This window comes from Crocodylus porosus, unplaced genomic scaffold, assembly GCF_001723895.1.
Source record: "Crocodylus porosus isolate Cpor-Errol unplaced genomic scaffold, CroPor_comp1, whole genome shotgun sequence".
Lineage (NCBI taxonomy): Eukaryota > Metazoa > Chordata > Crocodylia > Crocodylidae > Crocodylus > Crocodylus porosus.
The window spans coordinates 49,629,252-49,646,169 of NW_017728931.1; the positions used below are offsets into that span (position 1 = coordinate 49,629,252).

General features: G+C 41.2%; 1 protein-coding gene across 2 annotated transcripts in view; it reads left to right on the forward strand.

Moving 5' to 3' along the window:
- The window catches only part of ISX (intestine specific homeobox), a 43,145-nt gene that overhangs the window by 14,779 nt on the left and 11,448 nt on the right, over window positions 1-16,918 (forward strand). For both annotated transcript variants that reach the window (XM_019544814.1, XM_019544813.1), the window contains exon 3: window positions 15,302-15,453. In XM_019544814.1, the coding sequence (XP_019400359.1) occupies window positions 15,302-15,453 (152 nt within the window). The remainder of the gene's footprint in view (window positions 1-15,301; window positions 15,454-16,918) is intronic.

The window sequence follows — 16,918 nt, forward strand, 5'->3', positions numbered from 1 at the left end:
AGGTATGGTGCTGGTTCTTCTTCCCCAGGTGCAGCACCTTGCACTTGTCAGTGTTGAAACCCATCCTGTTCTCATCCACCCACCCCTGTAACCTGTACTTTGATTCAATTTGGATTCGGAGATTTGGCCACTGAATCAGTCCAAATCTCTGCCGAATCGAAACAGAGACCAAAGCTTCACACCACCATAGTGGCTACATAGGGAAAGGCTATGTTTTGGAGGTTTGTAGGCTGTGTGCAAGTGCTGATGAAGATGGCTCTTTGTGAAATGATTCATCACTGGTATTTTACTACAGGCAATGATCAGCAATTATCATACCAGCTAGCAGTGCAATGGTTTTAGCACAAAACTTAAATGCAAGTGGGACAAATGCTTTACTAATGTAAACTGGTATCACTCTATTGAATAAAAGCAGACTAAAAAAAGCCAAACATGCAGTCCCCTCTAGACCAGATCTTGAGCACAGCTGTAGATGAACAGGTTTGGAAAAGTAATTGCTTGGGAGACAGCTATATGTATACTTACACACAGGCAATGGTCCTAATCCTCAGCTGCAAGCGAAGAACACTCAGTGCAGCTGAATAACAGGAGAGCAGCGCACAGGTGATATTATTATATCACTAATCCCATAGGCATTCTCTGCTGAGCTAGACTTCTGGCACAGAGTAGAGCAGCCTGACAGCCTCTCTTGATTGCACTTATTAGGCATTGTCCCAAAGGACTGGGGGTTAGTAGGGCAACATGAACTCATTCCTTTCCCCTAGCTAGGCCTCCTACAAAATCACAGAGAGGGGATGGCTTAGGAGTCACTACCTCAGCTTGGTATCTGTTACAGAGTTCCCTTTGTGACGCAGGCTCTCTAGTAGTTGCTAAGACAGGTTTTAGGACAACTTTTTGCTTCTGAAATGGCACAATATTGACACAAGATAGGAGAAAAAAATGGCTCCAAATAGATGATGTGATCAAGTTTGCATCACTGTACAGGGCATGTCTACATATGCCCCTGACTGCGTAGTTGGTACTGTGCAGTCCCAGCAACACATGAATTGTTTTCCACTCTACGGCACAGTAGCAATGAGCTACTGCACAGTAGCAGCAGCATCACGGTTAGTGCCCGCCAATGTTATGTCGCCATAGCTTGTCATTATGGTGACATAGCATCTCATGTAGACGTGCCCTGTGAGGACTTTTAACTGTTATTTTGTTATTTCTAATTTGTGTGAATTGAAACCCGTAATGTTTATGTTTGGGATGTCTTAGAAAAAAAGAAAAGGGACCTGACCAGGACTATGGAATGTGCTTTTCCGGTAGTCTCAGAAAGGTTTTGGGTGGATATTGCTGCCTTTTTATAGGATACTTTTAAACCTGTCTTACAAAAAATTATCCCAAGAGTATAAGAGCAGCTACACCTGGTCCCAGCCTCACATTTTATCAGAATGAGGAATAAGGTTTCAGTGATCTACGTGTTTAAGTCTGAGATTTTTTTACTGTTGCCTGTCAGTCTAGTATTGGAATCACTCCTTATAAAATTAATGCAATAATCAAGTCTCTCATAGACTTAATGGAGCCTCTGGCAAGTCTCCCTTACCCAGATCAGAACCTGGTCAGACTCCAGGTTCACCTGAGGTTCTTCAGAAGACTGTTCCATATAGGAATCCCCTCGACTGCAAATGTTTTATTGTTCTCCCCACCCCCCAAAGGTCTTGCCCTGGGCTTTATGATCTGCATTGTCCCTCAGGAGTGCAGCTGACTCTGATAGACCATTCACTCTTCAGTGTAGCTAGAGTTTGGTCTGCTTATTGCTTTGAAGATTAGAGGCACAGGCTTAATCTGGCATCAGAAACTGATTGCAAATGAGCGCAAGGACTTCAGCACAGGCCAGAAGTGCTCCCTGTAGCCTCTACCAGGGAGTAGAAAGGCTAAAAATGCTCAGAGATATTCACTGAGTATGCTTAGCAGTGATTTTTTTATGCATAGATGCTTTATTTTCATGTTTTTTCCTTCAAGCTTAGCAATTCCCCAGGGAACATAAGCCACATACTGAAGTTTGAAGGGGAATTTTATTATTAGCACTGGCAAATGGACAAGAATCACGCCTGCTTACTGCCAAAATCATGCATGGAATATGTAAGTGTGTCCTTCACTAGGCACGATCTTTGCAGGCAGCCTTGAATAACTGATCCTTCTTTGGTCTGCCTTTTCCCTACTAACATTTCTTATACATCAGTGGGGTTTTTTATTTAGACAGAAGTATTGCATTTTTAAGAGTCATAAATCTCTCCCACCCTCCACTTGAATCCTTATCTTGTGTTTAAAAAAAAGAAATTGGGGTGCTGCTACCTATTAATATTTGCATTACTATCATTTCTAGAAGCCCTGGTCATGGACAGGAGAATCCATTGTATTAAGTGCTATACAGACACTGAACAGTCCTTGTCCTGAAGAGTTTAGAAATATAAGTAATCTCAGCTTCCTTACTGATGACAATAACCTGACAGTCCTGGACATTTTTAGCTTAGAGTTCATGCACATTCTTTGAATTCACAGACTTCATTGCCATGGTCTCCACTCTGAGTAGAGAATATGATCTGACAGCAGAAACACCAGAGAACAATCATATTTTTTCATTGTAAAGCTAGACCTATTGTTAATACATTAATACCCAGATTCCCAAGATGTAGGGCACAGTCCTTTGTACAGGGGAAGTAATGGAGGTGGAATTGGTATCCATGGGGAATCACTAGTAGGGGAAGTGGCTGAAGTAGTGGGGGTGTGAGAGTGGCCAACTTTACTACTGTGGGGCATAAACCCTAAGTATTTGGGTAATACTACATTAATAGATTAAATGCCTTTATAAGATACTTTATAAATGCTACTCTAACTTGCTCAGTAATTTGCTGCTTATAAATATAATAATTCCGTCGGTCTTGTGCAGCATTCACATACACTGGTAGAAATGTAGTAGGTATATTTCCAACTCTGCATTATTTGGTGGGTCTGCATTGTAAGCTGGTCCTTTCCCTTTTTATTCTTTCAGGATTAATTCTGTTTCTCACCATTCCTCCTGGTTATTAATTGGAATACATACCAGCTAAATTGTCCCCTCCCGTTCCTTAATATGTGCATGTGCAAGGATCAGGAATAGCAATGAGTGCTAAAACAAACATCTCTGTGGACAGAGCTTGTATCCAGGGTCATTCTTTTTTTAAATCAGAAAGGAAAAGAGCCAAGATTCAATCCTTCCCTTCTCTTCCTCCCATTTTCTTGGGATTTTGGATACTGAAGACACATTTTCCAGAGGCCAGAGGGCAGTTTGTTCCTGATAACAGAACATCTGTATTGTGAGAGCTTGTAAGTTAATGACATTTTTGATAAGTTTATCTCTAAGATCTTCTAAGTCTTTTATTGGTTTTCCCCAAATTGTCTGAAAACTTTTCATTACAGCCCCAGGAGTTGATGTTTAATTATTGTGCTTTAAAATTGAGGGCATGCCTTTTATCTATTGTTCTAGCAAAACCTGTATCCTATATCAGGTAGCAGCAAAGGCGACATACCAAGGTAATGATGGGATCACATTGTGTAGGAGGGAGCAGGGACCCTGATTGAGATGGGGAGGTAAGCAAGTACGCCTGATTGATGTGTAAAGGTTTGCAAGTGCGAGTAATAACACATAGCTGGGACAAGCTAGAAAATGCGCTGTCTGAGAAACCTATAATAAGCTCAGCTCTCTATGCTGAACACATGGTAAGTTTCTTATAGAGTTGGCTGGACAGTATATGGTTTCCAACCTACCTTCCAACTGGAAGCCATCATTTGATTAGGTCTGTTGGTACTTCTTAAGGAATCGCTGTTGGTAAAAGTAATTAAGACCAGAGTTTGGCTCACACTAAAAGGCACAAAAAGCAGACATTTCGCCAGAGCTCAGTTGCTCAGATTTGATTTAATCAAGAAAGGAAATTGCTTGTACATGACAGCAAAATTTCACATTGGCCTGAAATGATTCACAATGCATTGGTCAGCCGGTCACCAAACTGGGAAAGTACTGTGTGACTTAGCTGCCTGCTTGCAAACCACATTCTGACTCTCGAGCAATGGAATGAATATAATCAGTCAAGAGGTTGCAAGAACTCTATAGCCAACAATTTGAGAGAATCAAAGCATGCATAAAAAGCCATTCTCCTTTTCCATTCAATTTCTAGTTGAAGAAACAGCTAAAATCATCATGGGCTAGAGAGTCAGATGTCAGATACACCCCTTAATAGAAGCATGACGTAACTTCCAGCATACCAAAAGTAGCACCAGGGAGGTTCCATGAGCTTCCTCTCAGAACATGCTTCCCTCCCCACCCTAATTTCCCTTTGCCACTTCTGGCAGTCAGTATTTGCAATTTGTGGGAGACTATTGTCCAGGTCTGCTCCAAGAGGAGAAGGAGTCTGCTGCAAGGATATCAGTGCTTATGGCAACAACAGGAGATGGAAAAGCGGGAGCAGCAGAAACAGTGTGTTGTGGGCTGAATCCAGAACTCAGAGCCACCCACCCTGCACAGAAACACATGCCTGAGTTGCAATAGAGTCTGTTGATCCTGAATAAGCTTCATCAGCCATCTTCAGACCCACAGATAAAGCAACTCTGGAAGATGAACATCCTCAACTGCAAGGGATTGCCAATGACTGGTGGCTTATACAAGCAGAAATTGCAACACTCCCAGGCAGGCTAGTCAATGTGGGGGTGGGAGACAAGGCTTCATCTGCTACCTACTCACCTGTTCCAGGAAAGAAATAAAATGGCACACAGCTCTACTCACTTCTGCCTCCATGTGCTCAGCCACTGTGCAGTGGTATAAGAGGAGTTCTTACTCCCTTGAACAGGTGCATTGTCTAAGTCGCAACCTGCCCCAGTGAGTTGTTTGCAAAAAGTCCTTACACCAGTCTTAATTGCTCTTGATTTGTGTGATAGGCTACACTGCTGGGTGGTTGCAAGCTAGTCACTTTACCCCTTGGTACTTCAGGTTCATTCCCCCTTTCCCCCATCTCTGCCCCATATCCTGTGAAATGATTCTAACCTCCTTCAGAGAGTATTTAGAGACTTACTGAGAAACAACTCCATATAGGTAGCTAATTATAATCTTGTACAGTGTTGCTGATGGTGAAAGAAGTTGACATGGGCAGTGAGTGAGGCTTTTTTTTCCTCTCTTAGTTCCCTACTGTTTCCCCATGTGCAGAATCACCTACACATGTGCACACATGCACGTGCGTGCACATGCACACACACAGTTTTCTAGCTTGTGCTTTGTGGACAGCTCTTGAATAAGCAGAACCTTACAAATTCTAGTAAGAAACTTCAGCAACTATTTCTCAAGTTTCTGTGAGAACAGCAGTTGTTTCGCCAAAGGCAAACAGGCTGTCAATTACCATTAAATTTTTTGATGGTAATTGATTTGATCACTATATTCTTCAAATATTTCTTCTTCCCCTACTCCCCACTGCATTTTGCTATAGTGCCTTTCACCCAGGCTGGGGCAAAACATGGTCAACACTTAATGGTCTCTCATTAGGGGGAAAGAATGCTCATTATTCTGCTTGTCTAAAGATGTTTCTGACCTGGTATTTTTAGCCTGCTTGCTCTTACTGCCTTGGGTCCCCACATACCAGTTTCTCAGCCACACTATCAGGTGATTAAGCATTATATTCAGTGCCAGGGTGCAGGCAACTTTTGACAGCATTCAGGATTGAGGGAAAGGAAATCAAATCTTTAAAAGTCCCTGTGTCCTGCTGCTCCATTTCTGAAATGCCTCAACAGATAGCAGCAGGATGCTAAAAGCTACGCTTCACTAACAGAAGTCTCAGCCCAGAGCAATTTATATGTATCCAATTAGAATCAGTCTCACTGACTCTGCCCATCCCTTTTAATAGGGGGTTAGAAACCACTTCAATAAAGATTAGCCACGCTGCCATACTCCCACCTAAACATTGCAGCACAAGGACTTTTAAATCAGTAAGCAGCCTCTTTAACTAGGAGGGGGACCCCTGCAAATAGACACATTTCTGTACATAGACAAACAAATTTGGTTTTACTGCCATCAGTGAAGCACAACATAATAATCTACTTTTTTTAAAGAGGAATAATCACCTTCACCCTGATGCTCGACCAGCACTAACAATTTCACTGAACCATTTAAGCATCAGGGGAAGTGAGCTGAAGGAGCTGGCAGGGAGACCAATGCATCTAGACTCAACGTGAATTAAAAACAGAAAGAAAGAATAAGTCTTTTAAAGGGACTGTAAATTAGTAGGTGCACCTACTTTTTGAGGTGAGCACTTACTATGTATCTATCTATACATATATATAGGTAGATGTAGATGTAGGTATATGTATATGTATATGTATATATGTATAGCTATATATCTAGATGTGTATCTAGAGAGAGAGAGGGAGAGCGAGAGAACTATATATATAATAAATGAGTGCACCTACGTATTCAAGGTGAGCAGCCAACAGTGGCAAAAGAACAGGTTAGGGACTAATTAGCATACCTGGACATGCCCAAGTCCATGGGGCTGGATGGGCTGCACCTGAGGATGCTGAGGGAGTTAGCTGATTGACTGCAGAGCCACTGGATATCATCTTTGAAAATTCATGCTGATTGGAAGAGATCCCAGACAATTGGAAAAGGGCAAATATAGTGCCCATCTTTAAGATCCAGGGGACTACAGTCTCACTTCAATCCCTGGAAAAATCATGAAGCAGGTCCTCAAGAAATCCATTTCTAAGCACTTGGAGGAGGAGAAGGTGATTAGGAACAGTCAGCATGGATTCACCAGGGACAAGTCCTGCCTGACCAACCTGACTACCTTCTATGATGAGATGACCAGCTCTGTGGATGCGAAAAGAAGAGTGGATATGATATACCTTGACTTTAGCAAGGCTTTTGATACAGTCTCCCACAACATTCTCACAAGCAAGCTAAGGAAGTATGGGTTAGATGAATGGACTGGAAGGTGGACAGAAGACTGGCTGAAGTGTTGGGCTCAGAGGGTAGTAGTCAGTGACTTGATACCAGCTGCCAACTAGACATTAAGTGGAGTGCCCCAGGGGTTGGTCCTGGGGCCAGACTTGTTTAATATCTTCATCAGTGCCTTGGAAGATGGAATAAAGTGCACCCCCAGCAAGTTTGCAGATGACACCAAGTTGTGGGGAGTAGTAATATGCTGGAGGGTAGGGCTAGGGTTCAGAAAGACCTCAATAAATTGGAGGACTGGACCAAAAGAGATCTCATGAAGTTCAACAAAGACAAGTGTAAAGTCCTGCACTTAGGACAGAACAATCCCATGCATCACTAAAGGCTTGGTCCACCAGGTCATTTACTGCAGAGCTGCAGTAAAAGACCTGGGGCTTACAGTGGATAGTAAGATGAATATGAGCGAACAATGTGCCATCGCTGCGAAGAAGGCTAATGGCATATTGAGCTGCATCAGTTGGAGCATTGCTGGAAGACCAAGGGATGTAATTATTCTCCTCTGTTGAGCACTGGTGAAGCCACATCTGGAGTACTGTGTCCAGTTTTGAGCCCTTTTCTAAAGAATGGATATGGACAAATTTGAGAGAGTGCAGCAGAAGGTAATAAGAATGGTTGGAAGACATGACTTCTGAGAAGAGACTGAGAGAACTGGGCTTATTTAGTCTGGAGAAGAGAAGACTTAGAGGGGATTTAATAACAACCTTCAACTATCTGAAGGGAGGTGCCTAAGAGGATAGATCTGGACTGGTCTTAGTGGTGGCAGATAACAGAACAAGGAACAATGGTCTCAAGTTGCAGCAAGGGAAGTTTAGGTTAGATATTAGAAACTAGGAGGGTAGTAAAACACTGGAACAGGTTACCCAAAGAGGTTATGGAATCTCCATCCTTAGAGGTTTTTAAGACCTAATTAGACAAAGCCTTGGCTGGGATGATCTTGTTGGGGCTGGTCCCGCTTTGAACAGGAGGTTGGACTAGATGAGCTCCTAAGGTCCTTTCCAACCCTAATTTTCTCTGTTTCTATGACTTCAGAAATAAAAAGATGCTTATGCTTACTGTGAAATATTTCTTGCAAGACACAAATGATATACCTGAATTAGTTGCACATCAAAATGTTATTGCTAAAATTAAAAATACTTATAATAAATATGTACAGCTAAGCCCACACTTCCTTTTTTAACTATTTGCAAAGAAACTTTCACAAAACAAGCAGAGTGTTTGGATTTAGCTATCATGTACATAAAAATATAGCTCTACAGTAATCAGAGGTGCTACTACAGGGAAGTCAAACCTACCTTTCATCTGGTAACCTTAACCAAGATCAAGGGAGATGTCATGGGAAGGACATCAAAATGCTCCTCAGTCATTTTGCCTATTGCCCCTCCAATGAGTCAACATACCTATTGAGACTAAATGAGTTAAATGCAATCATGAACCTCATCCACATGAGTGGATGCCATTTGTGGAGCCTCAAATCCTTTTGAGGCATCGTAAAACACGTAAAGCCTTTTGAGGTGCTGCAAAATGCATACACCATACATGATGCATATTTGTAGCGCAGCAGCAAAATTAGATACTGGGAAATCCTGGTATCTAAAAAAAGCACAGAGAAAAATAGCGGTGCGGCCCATGTGGCAACAGCATGCGTCAATTGTAATCAGATTCTGGCCAGCCAGAGCCACACTCTGGCTGCCAGCCAGGCTCTGCATGCCTGGATCCCCACTGCTGCAGCCCTGGGAAGTCCCCAGCCCCCCAGGTAGGCTGCTGGGGCCAGCCCAGGTGCTGGTCCCAGCCTCCACTACTCCACTCAAGGCAATTTACTGTGTGCTAGAGTGTGCAGGCAGATGAGTGCCTGGAGACAAGTAGTAGTGGCACAAATATGTGCCACTGCTATTTGTTCCCAGGGAAATGCACAGTGCGCTTGTGTGGATGTAGCCATGAAGTGTGAATGCAATATTGAAAGCATACCTGAACCAGCTTTCTTGGAACCTTTGGAGAAGAGCTAGGGCCAGGTCTTCATGGAAGGCTCAAGCTGAGCTTGTACAACCCATGTTGAAGCTCATGCTTTGCAGCTACAGTGCTATCCACAGAGGCTGTGGAATCTCTATCCTTAGATGTTTTTAACAGCAGGTTAAACAAACATTTGACTGGGATGGTTTAGACATCCTGCCTTGAGGGGGGAGGTGGACTACATGACCTCCTAAGGTCCCTTCGAACTCTACTATTCTGCTATGTTATAGTAAAGCTGTCTCAGGTACAACTTTATGTGCTTCAGTTACCTTATGGCAGTACAAATGACCCATTTTCACTGAGCTTGAATGACATAATGGGACTTTGGTGCAAATTAAATTTGATCCCTTTGAACTGGGAGCAGGACTAGCTCTAAATGTACTGGCATTGTTTTGCTGGCCTTTCTCCACAGTAGGTCTTAAAGGCCAAGGATCAGAGATGGAAGTGGAATCTGGACTTATGTTTCCATGGAGTTTAGGTGTTTTGGCATTGGGGTCCTGCTTTTGTCCTAAGCCTATTTATAATTAGGTCTAGACTACAACTGTGGTTATCAATTTTAATGGAACTTTACTGATTTACATAAATTGAGAATCTGGCCCTTTTAATATCCATAGTTAATGCAAAGGCAGCTGTATCTCTACAACATCCTCACAGACTGACGTATTTCACTGCTTGATACTCGCAGGCTTGGTTTCAGTAGTCAGTTAACCTGTACTCAGATACCTTTCACAGAGCATAAAACACACTTGAATATCTCCAGCTTTTACATAGAGAGCAAGCTTGGAAAACTCATACGTATTCTTATTTCCCCAGAGACTCTGGAACCAAATTTGTAAAGCCAATGTTACAGTTCCAAAATTTTCTAGTCTTATATCTTCCTCCCACGTTCTTTATTAGACTGTAATTTTGAATGCTGTTGTTTGCTATGGGATCTCTCAGCCGAAGTCCCAAGGCAAAGAAAAATCTCAAAGCTAGAGTCAGAAAAAGTTTCATCATGCAGGGGAGAATTTTAATGTGCAGTTTCATATTTTTTTTAACTAGAATTTTTTTAAGAATAAGGAGAACAACTGATTAGATGTAATTTAAAAAAAAACACTCTTCTAGTCTTCCTACCAGCAACATCTTTGATTAGTTTGCCATCATTTATTTTGCCAGTAATTTCATTTCCAGTTCAAATCAAAGCCAGTTCCCGTGGTCTCTTCTAGCCCATTGTTAGTCTCAGGTTATTTTGTTTTGTTTAATTTTGATAAATTTCAAATCTGAGAAACTGCTCTCAGAAATGATACATCTGGGTACTGTAGGTATAGACTCTTATGTAATATGCTTACTCAGAAAGAATTCACCAAGCCTCTTGAGAAGCATACCCAAATAGAAGGTCAGGACTATTAGAATAATGCCAGCAACATTTTTTCCAGCTCATGGCAAATCCAATACTATTTATATCAGAGAACTTTACATAAGATAATAGAAGCTCAAGACCCTTCTGTTTCTGATGGACATTGTTGATCCTTGGCACTTAACGGGCTGTCCATGAGACTGGGAATGTTGGCATGGTCCCTGCAAAGTTCTTTCCTCTGTTCAAACACTGGCATTGTTTCTGACAACACTTAACTGTTCAATACGTTTGGCCAAATTCTCAGCGGGTGCAAACTGTCATAGCTTCAGTAACTTAGCCACACTGATTTATACCAGCTGAATACATATCTTAATATTATCTAAACCATTCTTATAATAGTGTAAGATTGATGTAGTTGGGATGGTCCAGAAATTATGCAAGAGGCAAGGATTGCTTGGGGTGATAGCTTTTATCAGGCCAACTGTTTATCCCAAATGCATAGTTGGTCTAGTAAAAGATATCCCATTAAGAAATCCTTGCCTCATAGATCATTCTCACATTTTCCTTTTAGAGGAGGCTTTGCAGCCAACCCTGTAGACTCAGGAACAGTATTTACCCCATGAGTCTCAGCTGTACCCCTGATTATTAATGTCTTGATTTTCTGGTTGTTTTTGAGATGTTCTTCTGTTGCTTATACTAGCTTGATTCCTGTGCCCCTTTAGAAGATTAAATTATATCCAATTACCTGTGTACCAAATAACATGCCAGATAGCTGAAAGTCCTTAAGCTAGGCTTTGTGCCTGACCAAAAGCATACATTCCAATTTCTTACCACAATGGCTCAAGTATGTGTGAACATGTTACCCTTGAAGGACTGACCTACACAAAGATTAAAAGTCAATCAACACAGGTTTTGCTTTTTAGCTGAAATGGAAGAGTTTTGTGTTTCTGGGGCTAAGGATCCTTTGTTATAGCCATGGTTCCACATAATAAGGTAGAGACCATGACTGTGATTGCATGTTTGCTTTCTATAAGCAAAGGGCGATCATTTTCGGTATGTCTGTACAGTGCTCAGCACACTGAAGCCCTCGACTCATTGGTCTCTAGACACTTGTGCAATATAAATAATTATTAAATAACAGTGTGAGTATAGCATATAGAATCATGGTTGTGTGATGAAGCATCATCTATCTGACAGAATATTACCATAATATTACTGATCTTGGTATTCTGTGGTGTCTCTCAGAAGGGTTTGATGGCTGACCAAACTCATGGAGGCTCAGGGTGAAAATTCTCCTACAAAAGATCCATCACCATGAACAAAGTTCAGTCTCTGGCATTCACAGACTGAGTGGAGATTTCAAACTGAGGCAGCTCAGGGTTTCAGTGAGATTTTGACCACTTCTCTCTTCTATATATATATATATATACACAAAATGTTTCTTATTTCAGAACACTGTGTCAACAAGATTCACTGTAAATGACATTTGCTCCTTAGGGCTAAAGTCAAGCATACAGTCTAATGAGAAGTACATGGATATACCAGTCAAAAGTTCAGTAGTTTGGCTTTAGCTTTGAGACATGAGTTTTATTAGTCCATACTGAAGCTTGATTCTGAGATACAGGGATAATGACAAAGCTCAGGGTAGTCAATATGTTCTTCTCATGTTCTTACATAACTGGACCCATTTTGAAAGCATCTCAGCTGTGCCAGGAAAGCTGCTATTTCCCAGATCAAATAAATCACCTACTGGTGCCTAACAACTATATCCCAGTAGCCTTGCTGCCAGACTATGTTCTCAGAGCTGGTAATTGATTGGTTTTCCATGTCAGCATGGTAATGATACAGCAGGCAATTCCAAGTCAGGCAATTTATGAGCGGTTTTGCCGTAGCTTGTAGAGCATTTATATTGCCTAAGAACTGGCATGACGCATCTTGCCAAGTGTTCAGTCCCCAAAAAGGAAAGGTTTATAATAATAAAATATTCAACAAAAGCAGCACAAGTTACTGGTTTTGAGATAGATGACTATCTTTCCCCAGTTAATTGGTTCTTCTTAGACTAGGTTTCCTGACTGTCGCTTGATATACACTGGCTGATTTAACCAAACTATGGAAGACCATAAGTTATTATTCAGATAAGTGATGCTCTCTATCGAAATAAAAACAATGCATCAGGGACATTATCAGGTGCCTCAGGTCACCAAGCAGCAAAATCATCGTGGTTACTAGCTGGATTAGAAACATTAGGGTCACATCACATTTCAGTTTTACAAGTTCAGTAGGAAAAAAAACCCAACAAACTTTGCAACATTCACAGGTCATCTCTGTACCATACCACCAGTGGAGGACCATGCAGAGGGGAGTAATAGAAGAGTTTCGACATATATGAACCAGTATTGTAGGACACTGGCAGTGCTCTCATCTCCCCTGCTTTTATCAAGGACATGCTTTAGGGCATTTCTGGTATATCTGGCTTTGCTCCATGTAGTTGTGTGTATAAAGGTTGGAAGTGGCAATTGTGGGGAATTCTGAGTAAATGGTTACCTGGAAATACTGGGGTCTGGACTCAGTGGCAGAAAAGTCCCATTTCAGTCCTATGTTCTTAGTTCATTGCACCAAAAGATCACCTTTATATTGTGGGGTATGTCCCTTATCCTTGCTTTGCTGAATGTAAATCTCATCACAGTAGAACATCCAGCTGAGCTGAGCACATTTTTTCAGTCAACAGATTTCATGGATTTTGTGTCAGTTTTGTCAAAGTATGTAGGGAAAACAAGTAAAACTGGAAAAAGCTGAAGAGTTTCATTGTCCAATTTTTTTTAATGAAATGTTTTGAATTTTTTTTTCTAAAATGACTTTTTATGTAGGGGTGTCCTTCAATTTAATTTTAAAAATCAAACTTACGTTCAACCATCAGCAAAATGATTTCTTGTAATTAAGTCAATTCATTCAGCCCCCAGATGATTTTTTCCCAGAATTTCTGTTCACAAAATATTTTTTGAGCTGTCAGCGAACTAAAAATTCAGTTACACTTATGCATGACCAAGTAGCCCCATAATTTACATTGAGCCTGACTAGCTATAAAATATATAGAAACAGATTTTTTTGACAAACTGTGCAGTACAATGCAGCCCATCAAGTTATCCAGGGGCTGTAAAACTGCTCACTAAATGGTTTCTTATAAAACATAGATTTGCAACTTAAACCTTATTAAAGCCCATTCACAAGGTACACTTTCCATTGAAGGGCTGCCAGCGGGATCCACTCTGATTGAATAAATGTCCTCAGCATATTTGCAAACAGGAAACTGAAATACACATCCAGATGTGCAGATTAATAAATCATTGCACAGTGAGGATGCAGGACTCGTTGTGCTTTGTACATCCTTTTCCATTTAATAAAGTGATTTAATAACAGATCTTGGTGGATCACTAGGATTGCCTTGGTGAGCAACAAACACTCTGGTGGTGAACCCCAGGTATAAGGTAACATTTCTGAGGCAACAAACACCATGTTAGTTACTTAGAGATTGTCACTTAACCATAAATACTAGTGAAAGAATGGGGCAGTTAGCAGAAACAAGTGATCTACAGTTGTTTGCTTGTCTCTCCATAAACAGAAGACTTGGGAAGACTTCGGGCATAAATTTGACCTCACAGGTGAAAATAAGGAGAGTTGCAATACAGTGTAATTAGTAAAAACTCTAAATCATGTCAAATGGCTATCCGCTTGACTTTTAACCTTTAAAGAAAAAAAGATTTAAGCAAGTATATGGAGGGTTTGAATTACACTCCAGCTCTTAGGGAGGTCTGCAACAGTGGCAGCCAAAAGCTGGAAGGCGCTGCCACCATCACTGCTGCCTGAGCTACTTAGAAAGGCCCAGGGTGGGTTGGGGGCTTTTGTCTCCTGGGGGGTGGGGCTCAGCCTCTCCGAGCCCTCCACCGTATTTCAAACCCTGCATATATGGTTGATCTCGTAAGACAGAAGTTATAGTTGGTAGTTGTTCTTATTTATTATTGTATTGCTCTAACACCTATAGTACAAAGCACCTTTGGGTTGGGAACTCTAAAAGCATATAATAAAGAAATTATGCTTGTCCAAAATAACTTGCAAGCTATGTTTTAAGACAAGAGGACCACAACTAGAAAGCAAACAGACCAGGGGTGCACCAGGGAACAGTGTGAAAGTTATAAGACCCTTTTAATGAGCAGCAGTGATTGCAGCAGCCTGAACCTGGTAGTTTTATGTAGTAGACAAACAAGCAGAGGAATGAAGCCAAGGCCAGCAAAGGACTTCACTTGTGCCCTTAAAGCAAGATTAAAACATTTCATCCAAGGCAAGGAAGCTATTGTACTCTCTCATTTTGCCATTTTTCTGCAACATGAAACAACACAGATTTCCTAGTCGACAGGAAAATCAAATCAAGGGAGAATTCTGAATGCTTTAAAAATAAAAATAAAGGGCGGTAGGAGCACTTGCAGGCTTAGCCTCCACTTACAGGAGCTGTATTATTTCCAGAGCCATCATAGCCAATTTCAGTAAGAAGAGCACAGCAGGAAAATTTAGGGATGGAAAATCACACGGATGAAAGGGAGCAAATGATTGCTTCCAGTGAGGGATACAGACCTGGGGATGAAAGGCTGAACATGTGAATGTTTCTGTCACTTGACTTTGAACATTCCTTTATAAATAGCTTATAAAGGCTTAAATTATCATGAGATGCTCTAAGTATGTCATAGTCATGAGTTGTTTGTATTAAAAGTGGTTATCAGCACATCCCTAGACAGTGGTAGAGATGGTTCTAAGCAACTTACTGACTTGCTGAACTCCATAACACTGGATTTATTAAAACATCTAAGAATCATTTCATGGCCCTTTAAAAATTCCTTGTAAATTCATCCTTAATCTGAAGCCTGATCCATTTTTGCCTGTTCGGACAGATGAGAAGAAAGGGAAGCGGAGAATCCGGACAACATTCACAGTGGAGCAACTGCGGGAGCTGGAAAAGATCTTCCAAGTCACACACTACCCAGACATTCACATGAGGAACCAACTAGCAGCAAAGATCAACCTTCCAGAAACCAGGGTTCAGGTACATGCTGTGTTCCTAATATGGCAGACATACCACTCCAACTCAAGCATACATGCTTTCTTTTCAGAGCTTGTTTGCAAATAGTGTATCATAATGCTCACTGGTGGTTTTAAAGAACTTTCCTTCTTCAGATTTCAAAATATTTTACAGAGGAGGTCAGTAGCTGTATCCCAATTTTACAGATAGGGAGAAAGTACTTTTCACCCCAGATGAGACCAAGGAAATGGAAATAACGAAAGGGTTTGAATAATTAACAGATGCTCTAAGCATACATGAAAATCTGGTTAATTAGTCACTGCGATAACTCACCAATATTAGTTTGTACTGAAAACATCTGGCTAATTCATCGTCTGTTAAAGTATAATTACTCATTTCCAAATATATACTCATACTAAATCACAATGAAATTTGCTTCTGGTAATTAGTCATGTTAAAAGTCCATACCACTGTCAAGCCAGCTGATGTTTGCAAAGCATTGAACAGACTTCAGCTTTTCTTGGTTCAGCAAGATATGGACAATCAACTATTCCATTCTGCAGAATCATCTTCTGTTTCACTGATGAGGGCACATAAGAGAGCGAAGCAAAAATCTTCAGTTGATAATTTTGCTCCATTACAGTAATGTTATTCTTACATGGTGAGTAATCTGAACCTCTTTGCAGTGAATAAGTTGTACATTAAGTATTTAACTGTATAATCATACAATTTTCATATGGTAAGCCAGAGTGGGTAGTTTGCACTAAGAATTTTTGTAGCATGCTTTTTCATTACAAATGGCAAAAATCCTTCTTTACTGTGTCTCAGTATGAAATGGAAAATCAACTCACAAAAAGTCAATACTAATAATTAGCCATTAATTGATAATTAGTCATCATTGCCAATCCCCTCGACATGATGAATTAACCAAATTTCCTGATTTGGCTTTGTTAGACATTAATTTGAGGCAGTTTAGGGAGCTCTTAACCCTTGGATTGTCCACAAATATGTAAACATATTTTAAGCACCCTTTAGGCATCTCAAAATTATATTACTCGGGGGCAAGTTTATTTCTAACTTGTGTTACCCAGTTGATATTCCAAGAATATGTGGCCACTCCCCAAAGATAAGATGACCAAATTGCAGTCCTCCAGCATCCCAGAATGCAGTTGCTCCTCCCCCGCCCTCCTGTTCTGCATGGGCAAGAGGGCTACATAAAGCTTCAGGTGGTGATTTGATTCGGAGGAGATTCGGCCGGATTTGGTTGCCGAATCTCTGAATCTGAATTGAATCAGAGGACCAAGGTCTGACTCGATTCAAAGCTATCCGAATCTTTGGAAAAGATTCGGAGAACTTTGATTCGGACAGTCCCCGCTGGCTGCAGCACGGAGCTGCAGCCACTCTGAACTGGTAAGCACTATCAGTGGGGGAGTGGGGAGGGGACCATGGGAGGACCCCTGCCAGACACCCTGACTCCCCACTCCCCCAG